The following is a 15,385-nucleotide window of genomic DNA, read 5'->3' on the forward strand; positions in this document are numbered from 1 at the left end:
AAATGGAGGGGGTTTTCCAGTTTGGTGTTCTTAAGGTCAAGCATAACTGTCTTTTACCTTGCTTTTTTAATCCCTCCCCACATCACAAGTGTTTTTGTGAGGCTTTTTGATGAACTAGTCTCTGATTATTGCCATCTGAGCAATATTTTGTGCAACAGTCAATAGAACAATGAGCTGTCTTTTTAAATTTAACGTCTATGAAAGCTTTTGACTCCTGGAATGAAATAGCGTGGTCTAGACCTACGTTTTCAAGTTCTATTGCAAGGCCTGAGGGCTCCTCAGACATTCCAGGGGAAAGGGAGGTCACTCCAGCACCCGACCCCAGTGCACACTGGAAACACGGGACCAGAGCCCCTCTGATTACAGACTGGGGATCTGAGAACTCTTTTCTAAATGGCTCAGCTGTTAAAATTCAAAAACTGCTATCCAAATTCAACTTTAATAAGATTTTTAAAAAACAAAAATTTTTAAAAACCTACTATCTAAATAGTACAGTGTAGCTCCATAGCATGTAATTAGAGATGGGGGCATGCAGATTGGGGCAGCCAACAGGGTATGGTTAATAACCTGCACAGTCACATAACTGCTTTTCTTTCCAACTGAATCTTTTCTTTGTTGTGTTTCTCACCACCATCCACTGAGTCCCTCCCGAGTCAGGCAGAAGAAACTGAATGGCCATAAGCACAGGGGTGGTGCACGTGGGAACCACAGCAGTTTCAGTGCCCAGAGCATGGCATGCAAGCAGGGGGAGAAGGCAAAGAATGGACGAGGGAGACAGAAGCCAGAGCCTAGCGGGTGGAGTCAGCAGTGCCCTGTCTTAATTTCCTTACGAGAAGAACTAGCATTTCTTGAGCAGTTGCTATGCCAGCCACGGTTCTAGGTGGGGCGTGTTTCAACTCCCTGAATCGCTACAGTAACCACGCAAACTAGTATTCTCAATTTCCCCGCTCTACAGAGGGACACAGACAGGTCACCTGACTTCCCACTTGTGCACAGCTGGTAAACAGAGTGTGAATTCAGAGGCCGAGCTGCACTTCTTACCTCCAGACTACTCTGCCCACCTCCTCTCTGACTTCTGCCTCCTGATCTTAGTGCCCACCTGTGCATCTGTGTTCCCGTCATCCTGGCACTTGGTGGCTTTCTAAAGGGACAGGGTGTTCACTTTTAATGTTTCTCAAAGCGGGATCTGGCAGGCAGAAATTCCCTTGGAGATCGATGAGAACCTTGAAAAACAATCCAAATAAAGTTTGAGAATTATTATTTAGATCTCCCAGCTAATTGGACCCAAAGGAGCTGAAAAAAGATGTCCCTCGGAGTTGTAAAACGTGTCTCTGTCTCTCCCCCTGCCCTTTAGAGCCGGACAAGATACAGAGCCTGCACTGCCGGCCGCAGAACTCCACGGCCATTGCCTGTTCTTGGATCCCTCCTGATTCCGACTTTGACGGGTACAGCGTTGAATGCCGGAAAATGGACACTCAGGAAGTTGAGTTTTCCAGAAAGCTGGAGAAAGAAAAGTCTCTGCTCAACATCATGATGCTCGTGCCCCACAAGAGGTACCTGGTGTCCATCAAGGTGCAGTCCGCCGGCATGACCAGCGAGGTGGTGGAAGACAGCACCATCACCATGATAGACCGTGAGTGTCCCGGAGGCGTGCCTGGGCGCCTTCCTCTCTGTCCTCCCGGCACCACTGCCACTCACATGCTCACGTCCTCATTAGCAGGCTCGCTGTCGCTTGGAGAGGAGGACCCAAAGCTCCGGGAAATGGGACATTTCTCTGTGTACAGTAACCTGGCAGCAAACAACTTAAAGGGTCTTAAAGTACTTGAACGAGTTGGTATTTAATACATCACTTTGCCCCATCTAGTCAGAGCTCTAATGGGGCTTTTAAGCAATTTGATGTTGCAGCTTCAGGAAATCCTGCTGAGGAGCTGCCGCTCTCATTATGTTTGAGGTGCCACCTGCAAATGGTTTCCTCTGCCTGCTTCCCTTCAGGGGAGGAGGGGGCTTTCTTAATTACAAGCTTTAATTACGCGCGTGCACACACACAAACACACACACGCGCACAGAGTCTGACGCCGGTGAGTGGAGACCTTCCTTTCACTGTCTGTCTGCAAAAGCAGAGTTGTGACCCTTCTTGGTTCCTCCTTCTCCTTCCAGGCCCGCCTCCTCCACCTCCACACATTCGTGTGAATAAAAAGGATGTGCTCATTAGCAAATCTTCCATCAACTTTACTTTCAACTGCAGCTGGTTCAGCGACACCAACGGGGCTGTGAAATACTTCACCGTGGTGGTGAGAGAGGCTGACGGTAAGTGACGTGAATAACTTCCTGCAAGACACAGGGTTGCTTTCTCAGAGGTCACTGAGGGGGTGCCTTCTGGGGCACGTTTCTAAGAGCAGAAAACCTAATTTTTGTATCATTCCACTCTCTCTCTGCTGGATGCAGGGAGATGTAACAAAAAACTGCTCAAAGGCTCTTTCAGCAATAAAGGCTATTATCTGCTGGGCTTAATTATTAAATGAGTGAATAATAATAAGAGCAGCCGCAGCAATAATGACAGGAACCATCATTTGCTGAGCCTGGACCCTGTGCCAGGCGCTGCTGGAATTGCACTGCATGTTGACTCATTCAGTCTCCTCTGCTCACTCAGTCCTGTTCAGCACGCTCTTGTCCTGCCGTTAAGCAGCAGTCTGCTTCAGCTGTCTTCCCCTTCCTGTCTCAGATACCTCAACCAATCACACGTTCCCAAACCCCCCACCAGTTCACAAAGCTGCTCAAAAGGTTGAAAGAGGGCAAAGTTGATCATGGAAAGCCTTGCTCCTTTCTCTACTGAATTTTCAATAGTGCTTTTCATTCTCCAGTCCACTCAATTGTTCAGTGTCTGCCCAGTTCCTGTGGACGCGGCAAACACCAGGTGGTGGTTATAACAGCATCCCCCACCACCGCCAAGTGTGGTCTTTGGGGTTCATCATGTTGGCGTTTGTCACACCTGCAGGGGGCGGTCTTTGGGGGCACACGTGTCCGCAACAGTCCAGCGCATACGAGTGTCAGTTATAGCACAGACGCTCAGCCTAAGGGCAACTTTGCTTCTCCACTACTGCCAGCAAGACAGTATCTCCAGGACCCACTCATTTGGAGCAAAGGTCATTAAACAAGAGTCCAGGGTGCGATGAACCCCCGCAGTACCACTCCCTGAAGTTCATTGTAAATGGTATTCGATTTCTATAACATTTCTCTTCCTAATTGTGCTTTCCTCCAGCCAACATCAAAACTCAGCGGTGCCAAAACACACCGCAGGCCGGGTGGACGGGGAAGGTTCTGGGAAGTGTCTGCAGGAGGGGCCGGGTCAAGCCGGGATTAGACTGCACGCAGTTTACAGGACAGAGCTGCACCCGAGCAATTATCAGATCGGGCGTGGCTCGTGGAGCGTGCTCAGGGACACTGCCTGGCTTCGGACTTGATTTCTCTTCTCCTTCTCCATTTCCCGGGTCGTGGGGATTTCCTCATTAGCTCAGCCACAGTGGTTACTGGAAGGGAGAAAGCTTACTGAGTGGCCAACTCGCTTTCTGGAGCTATGGGACATGTTATCATTTGATTTAATGAGCTGCCCTCTCTCACACACACATTTTATTTCCTAGAAAAGTGATAGTATATATGTGTGTGTGTGTGTATAATTTGTATATACATGCTTTATTTTTAATTTTTTATTTATTTTAGAAAAACTGAACTAAAATTAATTTCATTGGGAGGATTTGATCGAGTGCAGAGATTCTGCCCTCTGGGGATGACCAGACATGTGGGTGAGGAGGCAGCCAGGTTAGATGTCACTAAAGTCATGGAGAGTCAGCGCACCACTGTGGTTTCTCCCTCCAGGCAGTGATGAGCTGAAGCCAGAACCGCAGCACCCGCTGCCCTCCTACCTGGAGTACAGGCACAACGCCTCCGTTCGAGTTTATCAGACCAATTATTTTGCCAGCAAATGTGCGGAAGGTCCTGACAGCAACTCCAAGAGTTTTAACATCAAGCTTGGAGCAGAGATGGAGAGCCTAGGGGGGAAATGCGATCCCAACCAGCAGAAATTCTGTGATGGACCGCTGAAGCCACGCACTGCCTACAGGTGAGACGTGTTACCATCGTCTGCTGGAAGGGACGAGAGAGTGCTCTCATTGTGCGGGGTGACTCATAAAAGTCGTGTCCCTGCCTCCACTCACAGGTGATGTGTGAGGAGGACCTTCTGCATTGTGCAGAAGGCCAATCCATTATGTGAAGAGCTGAAGGTTCTTAATAGATTGTTCTTTCTCCTAGAACTTCTTTAGTACAAGTCAAATAATTTCCCAGGTTAATGATTGTGAAAATGTTCAAATACAAAGATTGAGTTTAGGGAGACCCGAGAAATATGAGGTTCTATCTTCCACTTTTAGGGAGGACTGGAATTACACTTATTTATTTACCTTCTAAGGCATAAAAAGATGCAAATGGTCTTTGGTCCAGACAGAACTCTTGAAGGGAAAGGCCCTGAGTGATGGGAGCTCCCCTTCCGCACGCTGAGACTGCAGATGAAAAGCACCTGGGGGGTTGTCCCAGGAAGCATGACTGTAGCTAACAGGCGCTTCCAGCACGAGAACTGGCTGTGCCTTCAGTCTGCACAGGGCTCCCAGAAGGCAGAGAAAGCAGAAGCACCAGCCTCCCAACCAGGGTCCTCAAGAGAAAGAGAAGCTGTGCTGCTGTCCTGGGTACGAGGATCCAGGCATCCAAGACTGGTACTTCTGCAAAGGACGTGCCTTCTCTGTTGGGTCTTCCCAGAGCTGGTGGCCAGCCAAGATGGCAGCCAACCAAGTTCTCTGTGGCCAGTGTCCGTTCTTATTGTTCCACACCCAGGTCTTACTGACTCTTACGGATTTTGAGCATCAGCCCTGAGTCTCAGTAGAACCTTCCCTGCCGGCTCCAAAAGGAGACAGTGACGTGGTGTCACACCTGAGGACATCCTAAGCCCTTCCCTCGCATCCACAAAGGCAGGCAGATGGTTTTCCTAAAACAGAGTACAGTCATCCCCCCTTATCCAAGGTTTCGCTTTCCTTGGTCAACCATGGCCCGAAAATATTAAATGGAAAATTCCAGAAATAAACAATTCATAAGTTTTAAATTATGCTCTGTTCTGAGTAACATTCTGAAATCTCACTCCCGGGACATGAATCATCCCTTTGTCCAGTGGATCCACGCTGTATCCTCCACCAGCCCATTAGTCACTTAGTAGCCGTCTGGGTCATCAGATCGACTGTCGGGGTATCGAAGTGTTTGTGTTCAAGTCACCCTTATTTTCCTTAACAACGGCCCCAAAGTGCAAGAGTCCTGATGCTGGCAATTCAGACACGCCACAGGGAAGCCACAGAGTGCTTCCTCTAAGTGAAAAGGTGAAAGATCTCAACTTAATAAGGAAAGAAAAAAAATTGTTTGCTGAGGTTGCTAAGATCTATGGTAACTTTTATTACAGTTTGTTGTTATAATTGTTCTATTTTATATTATTGTTGTAATCTCTTACTGTGCGTAATTTATAAATTAAACTTGATCATAGGTCTGTATGTATAGGAGAAATACAGCATCTCTAGGGTTTGGTACTTCCCGCAGTGTCAGGCATCCCCTGGGGGTCTTGGAACGCATCCCCCACAGATAACGAGGGACTGCTGTACTCGCTTGGGGCAGGATCTCTGTGTAGCTGCCTCTGCCCAGGACTCACCACAAACATGTTCTTGCCACCCCAGCCACGGCTGGCACCTCCGGAGGAGACACACAAACTTATTAGTGATGATTCCCTCAAGAAGAGGCCGAATGAGCCTACCTGAAGGAGGTGAGATCTTGGACAGAGCAAAGGAGAAATGTAAGAGATCAGAACGCTGGGTCCCTCAGTTCCGATAAGAATCAAAGGATGTCTCAGCTCCTGTTCACTGGAGCTCAAGGAAATTTGAGCAAAAGTCTCCCGAGGGCTCTTTTCTCTTTGTGAGCTGGAAAGTCAAGGCTATTTCTATTTGTTTGCTTTCTGAGAGAGGAGAGGAGATGACTAATTACTGCATTTGAGAGAGAGACTGAGAAGCTGTAGACGGTTCACGTCCAGACAGAGCCCAGCCGTCCCCCAGTCACCGTTCCTGTGCCCGGCCGCTGCCAAGGGCCTGGGGCGCCCCTGCATGGGAGCCCCAGCACTGCCCTTTTCAGCTGTGTGACCCAGTAACCCTCACTTTCCTCACCTGCGGAATGTCAGAGCTGTCCTGAGGACGAACGTAGGCGACAAATCAAACCCAGTCGCATCCCGTGGAGGTTAGGGCCTTCCAGGGGCTCCCATTCACCTCCAGGAGCAAGTGAAGACTCCCAACTCCTTCCCCTCCTGCTCACCTCGAGGCTCTGCCTCCCGCCATTTGCCCCTCGCACCCTGCCTCTGCTGCCCTCGCTCCTCGGAGCTCCCTTGAACGGGACACGGCTCTCTTACACCTCTGAGTCTTTGCACATTCTTCTCACTCTGTTTGGGTAGCCCTCCACTCCCTTCTCTGACTGGGTAACTCCTCTGGACGCCCCAAAAGCCAGCTCAGCCCTCAACCGGCCCCACACCACCCCTGTCAACCCACAGCCAGGCAGTTGGCCTCAGCTCCATTTCTACAGCACCAGTCCTGCATCTGCCTAGACACCAGGATTTTAACCCTTTGTTTAATTGCCTGCCGCCTTCACTAGCCTGCAAGAGCTCACAGTCTGACAGGGAGACAGACGAGACATTGGTTATGGATTGATACGGCAAGTCCCCGGCACAAAAGAGCCACCCAATGAATGTGTATGAACAAACAAGAGAAGGCGCCAAGATGCTCTAGGAAAAGTTACACATTCTTATTATAGTGTAATCCACTCACGCTGTACAGATCTGTCTTCTAGAACACAGCTTTCCTCATTTCTCCAGAACACGTCTGGTTCAGTCCTGTGAAAAGCAGGCCAGGCAGCCAGTGCTCGACAGGAGGAGGCACACGGGAACCACGTCTCAGAGCCTCCTGAGCGGTGATGCTGAGCCCTGGCTCTGGGCGGTCAGAATTCTGCCTGTCTCGAGATAGTGTCTCCACACTGACCCTCAAGGCTGTCAGGCATCTTCCCTGTGGAGAGAATGGGTAGATCGGACACAGAGAAAGAAAAATCAGAATTGGAAAGAAATGGGAAATGCTGAGTTCAGCAGATGTGCAAGTTTGTGATGTCAATGATGGTGTTCCCATTCGTCACTGGATTCCTGTTACCCCGTGTGTGACTAACGCTGTCCCATGGGGGTAGGGGCCGATCGTGAGGGTGAGAGGCAGCTGGAGGTCAGGAAAGTGCCTACCTGGTCTTGTTTCTCTTCTACAGAGAACAGCAACATGGCCACGATCAGGTGGTCAGGTTCTCTTGACCTCAAATGAAGGAAACTGAACCACATGATCCGTGCTATAGAATTCCGATTCTGTACACATTTAAAGTTGAAATAATTCCTGTCAGATATCTGTGCATTAAAATAATCTTATTCATGTACAGATACATAAAACAGGTCTGCGAAACATAGGCAGAAATCTTGAAGCACCTAAGAGGGGCGTAGGTAAGTAAGTGCTGTGAAGGTTCAAGGGGCTTCTTGGAGGAGGCGCCATTTTAACTGGCATTAGAAAGTAGGGGAGGATCTGAAAATCTGGAGATAAGGACAGGAGGAGGGGCAAGGTGGCGGGAACAGAAGGAGTCAGTTCAGAGTCAGAAAAGCATAGACTGTTTAGAGAGGAGCAAATAGTCCAGTTTTGGGGTGGGAGGGGTATGAAAATGGGGAGTGGGGAGACAGGATGGGATGGGATTCTGATGGGTGCCAAGAGCTGGGCGAGGGAATGTGGCCGTGACCTCCACTTTTGGAAAGGTTGTAAGGGCAGAGTTCCTGATGACCCAGTAATTTTAAGCCAAGCCTATACTAGGTCATCGTCTCCTTCCTGGTTCCTAAAGGAGCCCATTCATCTGCACCCATTTGGTAGTTTGCATTTGCACCTGCGAATCATGGAATTGCAGAACAGAACACGTCAAGGTGTTGTATCCAGTGCTTTACTTTACAGATGAGGAAGCTGAGGCACAAGGCACTTTAGGGACCATTCCACTAATCAGCGGCAGAGCAGGAGCTAGACCTCAGAGCCTCTGCTTCCCAGAGCCGGCCCTCTTTATCCCTCCAATAGAAGTCTTTGCTGTGAAACCAAGAGTAAGTCGAGAGGAAACGAGAGAAGGAGATCTGGACTAGGAGTCAGAAAACACGGAGCTGGGTTTTCTTGCACTGCTTTCTCTGTGATCTGGAAGGAGACCTGGACTCTGCAAGCTCCAGGTTCCAAATGTCTGAAGGAATACATGCTTCCTTATTATATTGTAAATGTTGGAGATGACCAACGAGGACCATGTTTGTGAAAGCTCTTCCACACTTACAAATCACTACACGGGTATAAGGAATTCTTTTCACCGGAGACTCCTTTCAGTCTCCAAAGGTACAACACGTTAGCAACACATACCGACTCCTCACTTCCTGCAGAACATGCACTGACTGCTGGTTACCCTTTGGGAATGCCCCACTGTACTTCCACCAACAGTCTGTTACTCCAGGAAGTACAACTTTTGCCTTGGAAATTATCTTTTAAAGATGGAAATTATAGATGTGGTTGGTCGATATCTTGTTCACTTTACAAGGTGACACTTGGACCTGGGCATGACTTGGAAGGAGGGGGCCAAGGGTCAGGAAAATTGGCCCCAGCCTGGGATGACTTCAGTATTATTACAGGACGTGCTCTGATACTTGGGGGTTGAACAAATATAGATTTTTTTTTTAAAGGAAAAATGAGTCTTCCGCTCACGTTCATAGGATTTAAATTAACACTAGAAAAGTTTTCCCATATAAACCAAGCGTTATACCCTATCAGTAAACCTACAGTCTGAGAATCTTCAAGATAGAAAGAACTCAAGAGGTGGCCCCAGCCAGTCTTTAACAGCGCAGGACACTCTCCTACATCTTCCTGGAGCCCTGGTTCTCCTCCAGCCGCTGCTTACACCCCCTCAACGATGGAGAGCTCACTACCTATGAGGCAGCTCCTACTCTAGAGGTTAGAAAGCGACTTTATGTTCCCAAACTACAGGTCCCTACGAGGTCAGCCCACTGAGTTAGTTCTGCCTTCAAGAGGAAAACCATTGTGTCTGTTTCCTCTTCTGCATGGCAGACTTCCTTAAATCTGAAGTGATTACCCTGTTCCTCTAAGGCTTCTCTGTCATTGTCCTGGTCAGTCCCCTCAAATGATCTCTAATGCTCCCTAAAATATGTGCCCAGAAAAATTGGGAGCAGCCCTCCAGCCTGGGCCTGACTCACCAGGAGAGCATGAGCCTTAGGTCCTATGATGGGGACAAGAGGCTTTTCATCCAGGCTGAGGGGACAACTCTGTGTTTTAGTAGCTGCAACCTGCTTGCTTATTGAATTTAGGGCCAGCTGGTCTCCAGGCACCATCCTGTGTGGACACGTGGACGGCCACCCCAGCAGCTCTCCTGTCCACATGACGGGAGTAACTCCAGGTGTTGGCGGGAGGGTTCTCAACCCACGGCCCACCGTCACTGTGAATCCAGCACAGTCCCAGCAAGGCTCCCCCTCTCTCTGCAGCCCAGCTCCCCATTTCCATCCGTGATGCCAGTGTTCCCCTACGTGACCTGAGCTCAGGTCTCAGAGCCATCTTCAACTCCTCCCTCCTCCTGCAGGCCAGGCCCTCTCTGCTCCCCCTCCCACTGCTGCTCCTCTGCCTGGATCACAGGCAGAGGCCCCTCCCTCCCCTTCCACAGATTTCAGTGCAGGTGTCCTCTTATCAGGACCTTTCCTGACCTCGCCCGAATGCCCCATCCCCGCTGCTCTCCATCTCTCACTCTGCTCTTTTCTTTTTCACAGCACCTGCCACCATCTGGCATATTAAACTTGTGTATTATGGTCTGAGAATGTAGCCCCTGGGACGGTGGGGACTTCGTTTGTTCCTTGCAATGTCCCCAGCTCCTGGGACAGGGACGGGCACAGAGTGGGGCTCAGTAAATATTTGATGAATTAATGAATGAATGAATGCGTGGACTCAGTTCTGTCTGATTCTATAATTCCTGTCCTACCCTGCATACACACTGACCTGGTGCCCACACTGTTTCTCCTTGGACACACGTTCTCACCATGGTCACACACTAATTTGCACTTAAATGGATCGGTTTTCTTTTCAGAATCAGCATTCGGGCTTTCACGCAGCTGTTTGATGAGGACCTGAAGGAGTTCACAAAGCCACTCTATTCAGACACGTTTTTCTCCTTGCCCATCACCACTGAGTCAGGTGAGGCTCCCCTCCATCCACCCCTGGGGTCTGCCAGCTGCCACGTCACCTACGGGGGGCCCAGTGGAGGGTCTGGTGACATGGCTGATGAGGGGACGTTTATTTTCACTTGGAATTAAATATTATGTGATCAAGGATTGAGGTGGATTAGAGGAATTGTACAACTTCTCTAGGAATGGACTGAAAGGGGATTAATCTCGAAAAGAAGATAGTAATACTAGATTTTTTTCCTACTAAAAATGAATTTTTAAAAATAGTGAGTGAAAAAAATTCAAATCAAGAGCTTGCACACGTCAAAACATAAGTAGATACAAAAGGCCTTCAGTTGTAAGTGGGAATGTATGTATGCATATACATAGAAATGCATGGAAGAAAAGACTAGGGGAAAAACACCAGTGTATTAACAGTGGATGTCTCAAAATAATGGATTATAGGTTATTTTGTCCTTTTGCTCTTATATGATGTTTTCACACTGTGAAAAATGTTGACATAAAAGGCTTTACACGCATTTGTGGGAGAAACCTCTCCAGTGTGTCATGGGGAAGCCTAAGCGCCAGCAGCTCACATCTCCTGGCCCCTCTCTGTGGAGGCGCCCTACACAAAACTGTGCACAGAGTAGTTTATCCAGTCCTCACCGCAACCCTCTGAGGCAGACACTAGCATCATCCCCATTTCAAAGGTGAGGACCTGAGGCACGAAGAGGTTAGCATCTTGCCCGAGATAGTACAGCTGGGGTTCCAGCACTTTCTGCCAGAGCCCTTGACCTCTGCCCTGCACTGCCCGGAACACATCCACCTGAAGCTGAGAATAGCATCACTTTTCAGCACATTGTTCCTTGAGAACGTGATCAGTCCCAGCCTTTCCCTGTAGCCAGGACTCCCCAGTGCTTGGTCACAGGAAGTTCTTCTTTAGAGCTAAAACAGTCTCTCATGCTGCATGACAAAAGATGACTCAGCCTCACAAACACTCCCATCTATTTATGCCAAATATAGGGATAATCTCCCACTTTTCAAACCAAAAAGGGATCAGAACACAGTTAAGAGGATTTAGATGTGTTTGCTTATAATTTAATGTTAAGTAGGGCTTTGTAAACACAATTCTTTCCTATCTGAAATATTGTTATAAAACAAAAATTGCGTATAGTCCAGTAAAGGAAGATAGTAAACATATATTCAAAAAAAGAACATTAACCACATTAAAAGAAAGATGATTACGTTGACTTGATGAGTCTTGAAAAGCAACATTGAATAAACAAACCCGCAAGCAAAAATGGGCTACTCCATAGACTAAATGTAAGAGCCAAAACAATAAACTTTTAAAAGAAAACATAGAAGTAAATCTTTGTGACTTTGGGTTAGGAAATCTTAGATATGACACCAAAAGCACAAGCAACAAAAGAAAAAAATAGGTAAATGGGACTTAATCAAAATGGAAAACTTTTGTGCTTCAAAGGCCATCGTGAAGAAAGTGAAGACAACTCACAGAATAGGAGAAACTATTTGCAAATCTTGTATCTGACAAGAATGGAGCATCCAGAAGATATAAAGAACTCTTACCTTATAACTCAATGATAAAAGATAAGTTAACACAATTAAAACATGGGCAAAGGACGTTAATAGACATTTCTCCAAAGAAGATAACGCAAATGTCAATATGCACATGGAAAGATGCTCAGCATCATTGGTCATTAGAGAATTGCAAATCATAACCACAATGAGATACCACTTCACACTGGCTAGAATGGCTATAAGCAAAGACAGTAACAAGTGTTAGCAAGGATATGGAGAAATTGGAACCCTCACACATTGCTTGTAGAAATGTAAAATGGTGTCACTGCTTTGGAAAACAGTTTTGCAGTTCCTCAAAACATTAAACCTAGGGTTACCATCTAACCCACTCCTAATTATAACCCAAGAGAAATGAAAACATACGTCCACACAGAAACATGTACATGGATGTTCATAGCGGCATTATTCAAACTAACCAAAAAATAAAGATAACCCAAATGTCCATCTATGGATGAATGGATAAACAAAATGTGATCTATCCATACAATGGAATATTATTCAGCCATAAAAAGGAATGAAAGACTGATACATGCTACAACATGGATGAACCTTGAAAACATTATGCTAAATGAAAGAAGCCTATCACAAAACCCACGTATTTGTGATTCAGTTTATATGAAATGTTAGAACAGGCAAATCTATGGAGACAGAAAGTAGATTAGTGGCTGCCAGAGGTTAGGGAGAGGGAAGAATGCAGAATGACTGCTAAGGGGTATGGGGTTTCTTTTTTGAGGGTGATGAAAATGTTATAAAATTGAATGCGGTGATATTTGTAAAATTCTGTGATTGTACTAAAAACTATTGAATTGTACAATTTAAATTGGTGGTATGATATGTGAATTATATTTTAATAAAGCTGTTCAGAAAATGGGTTACTCTTACCTGTTCATAAACTCCCAGTGGCAGTATCAGACCAGATAATAAAAATGAGATTTCGTTAAAACAACTCTCAGCAATTCACTGGATTTGCCGAAGTCCCAGATGCCGTGACCTGTTTTGTACGAATGAAATAGAGTGAAAGAGCTTTTTTATCTTGGTGGCAAACTGCTGGCCTTTCTCTCAAGTGCCCCACGCTTTACATACAAGCACAAACAAGGTCCACAATTCCTTTATGAGCTAAACACCGTTACCTTCGAAAGTGTAATGACCAACCTGCCGTTCCAGGGTGGTGGGCAGGCAGCATTTCGTCTTCCTGGCTGGGAACTCCTAGCCTGTAGATGGTAAATGCCTCCGTGTGGCATCCTCAGAATTCCATCTTTAATGACGTTCCTGGGGAGATGGGGTTTCAGTGGCTCTCTTACTGGCTCCTCAGCACTGATTTTCCCACCTGGGTTTGCTGTTTCCCTCTGGTTCTCGTAGAGCCCCTGTTTGGAGTCATTGAAGGTGTGAGCGCAGGCCTGTTCTTAATCGGCATGCTGGTGGCGGTTGTGGCCGTATTCATTTGCAGACAGAAAGCCAGGTGAGTACCAAGACCCCTCTGGTCTCTGGGCCCACGACTTGAAAGCTGCAACTGAAAAGGAAGGGAAAATAAGGCAATTTCTCCAGGTTATTATCCTTTGTTTCTCAAGAAAAGCAAGTCAAACCCTAAAACCATGACTCCCTTTTCAGCCTTTCCACACGCCATTGATGAATTTTGCCCTTACCAAGTGACGGAGGGAGGGGCCCCCGGGCTGGGGACGGGTGTAGCTTCACTGGAATGTAAAATACTCCTTTTGCAGAAGCGAAAAACATCTTTATGTGGTTCAGTCTCCTCATGAAGACAGAGGTGTCCACAAATTGTCGGCCCAAATATGTCTGAAATATGCTGAAGAATGTGGCTGACAACACCACTTTGTGGCTCGTCTCTGCCATGCTGAGTTAAGCAGAGACCAAGAAGAACCAAACAGCACGTGGCCCCAATGCCACACTCTCCCGTCTTGGGGGATTTCTCTCATTTGGCACACTGTCCTCTCTTGCAGTCACGTCTCGCATCTGAGGCTTACTGGTTTTTTTAAGGAAGGTTTTGTTGAGAGTGTGGGAAGTGGTCACACCCTGTAGCCAGAAACCAGAAGACAAATCTTCAGCTATTCAGAGACCCATCTCTAGTGGGAAAATCTATTCCTTCTTTATGCCCTTCCTCCTTTTCCCTCCCTCAAAGAGACATCGGCTGAGTGTAAATCTACACGAATACTGAAAAATCCACATTTGCACAAACAGGCACAGCCTTACCATGAATGAAAAATGTGTTTAAATGAAGTTTCCTGGTGAGAATATAAATCCTCTGCCTTGTGTTTCAGCCACGGCAGAGAACGGCCCTCTGCCCGCCTAAGTATTCGCCGGGACCGGCCGCTGTCTGTCCACCTGAACCTCGGCCAGAAAGGGTGAGCAGTCTCCTCCCTATGGTTTATTGAAAGATGAGTTGATTGTGTTGTGTTAGGTTTGCTAACAAGGTCTTTCTTCTTTCGGCTTCCCTCCACAGTAACCGGAAAACGTCTTGGTAAGAGAGAGAACTCAGTTACTGTATTATCTGCTTTTCAATTACAACTCAGACTGGTCATGGCATTTTCCCTTTTCTTCGGTAATTTTCTTTTCCTTCTATTTTTGATTATAGCCCAATAAAAGTAAATCAGTTTGAAGGGCACTTCATGAAGCTGCAGGCCGACTCCAACTACCTTCTCTCCAAGGAGTACGAGGTACGACTTGGATGCCTGATGCTTCAGCACCCTGGTCCTTAGCGGGATGTCCTCCCAGCCTCCACTGTGGAGTCGCAGGCCCACCGGTTCTGGCGTTAGGATGATGCTCTCAGCTGAGCATTCTGTTTTGCCCGAATTCCTTCCCTGCACAACATACCACCTGGTCTCAGAGGCCAGTCCGATCTCTAGAACAGCACAGCAAAGTGCTGCCTGGATCAGATGATAAGAAGGAATCAACAAACTTCAAACGTAAACCTAACGCTGTCAGCATTTCACCTGCCGTTTGCGTGACTGGGAGACAGTGTGGTTGGGTGCAAGTGCCCAGTTTTGGGTCCGGTTCCCGGCTTTGGCCCCTGTGTGACTTATCCTGTCTGAGCCCCATCTGTGAAGGGAGATGAGGCTGCCTCCTGCGGGGCTGACCCAGCTCTGTGGGGTCAGAGCTGACACAATGTGCAATACCAGGCCTTCCACAAACAGTAGCAAGTGCGTGTGTTCTGATATCATTGTCTATCTCAAGGATCGCATGATTTGCCTTATTCTACCCCATGTTCTGCACTTGCAAACTTGTTTTTGACCTAACAGGACTTAAAAGACGTGGGACGAAACCAGTCGTGTGACATCGCACTCTTGCCGGAGAACAGAGGGAAAAACCGGTACAACAATATATTGCCCTGTGAGTTTGCGTTGAAATTTGTAAAACTGCCTTCCTCTAGCCATTTCTTCTCTTTGCTGCAGTGAAATGGGGCTACAGAAACAGGGTGTAGCTGGACGTGGCAGGTCTGAGGCT

The 15,385-nt window shown here is 47.4% G+C and overlaps 1 protein-coding gene across 2 annotated transcripts in view; it reads left to right on the plus strand.

Annotated features, from left to right (window-relative positions):
• The window catches only part of PTPRB (protein tyrosine phosphatase receptor type B), a 108,246-nt gene that overhangs the window by 73,778 nt on the left and 19,083 nt on the right, over positions 1-15,385 (plus strand). For both annotated transcript variants that reach the window (XM_014786721.2, XM_087442024.1), the window contains 9 exons: positions 1,355-1,633; positions 2,158-2,307; positions 3,874-4,117; positions 10,252-10,358; positions 13,286-13,385; positions 14,203-14,286; positions 14,385-14,402; positions 14,517-14,598; positions 15,181-15,271. In XM_014786721.2, coding sequence (XP_014642207.1) covers positions 1,355-1,633; positions 2,158-2,307; positions 3,874-4,117; positions 10,252-10,358; positions 13,286-13,385; positions 14,203-14,286; positions 14,385-14,402; positions 14,517-14,598; positions 15,181-15,271 — 1,155 coding nt within the window. The remainder of the gene's footprint in view (positions 1-1,354; positions 1,634-2,157; positions 2,308-3,873; positions 4,118-10,251; positions 10,359-13,285; positions 13,386-14,202; positions 14,287-14,384; positions 14,403-14,516; positions 14,599-15,180; positions 15,272-15,385) is intronic.

This window comes from Ceratotherium simum, chromosome 17, assembly GCF_057802395.1.
Source record: "Ceratotherium simum simum isolate JZ-2026a chromosome 17, ASM5780239v1, whole genome shotgun sequence".
NCBI classification, from domain to species: domain Eukaryota; kingdom Metazoa; phylum Chordata; class Mammalia; order Perissodactyla; family Rhinocerotidae; genus Ceratotherium; species Ceratotherium simum.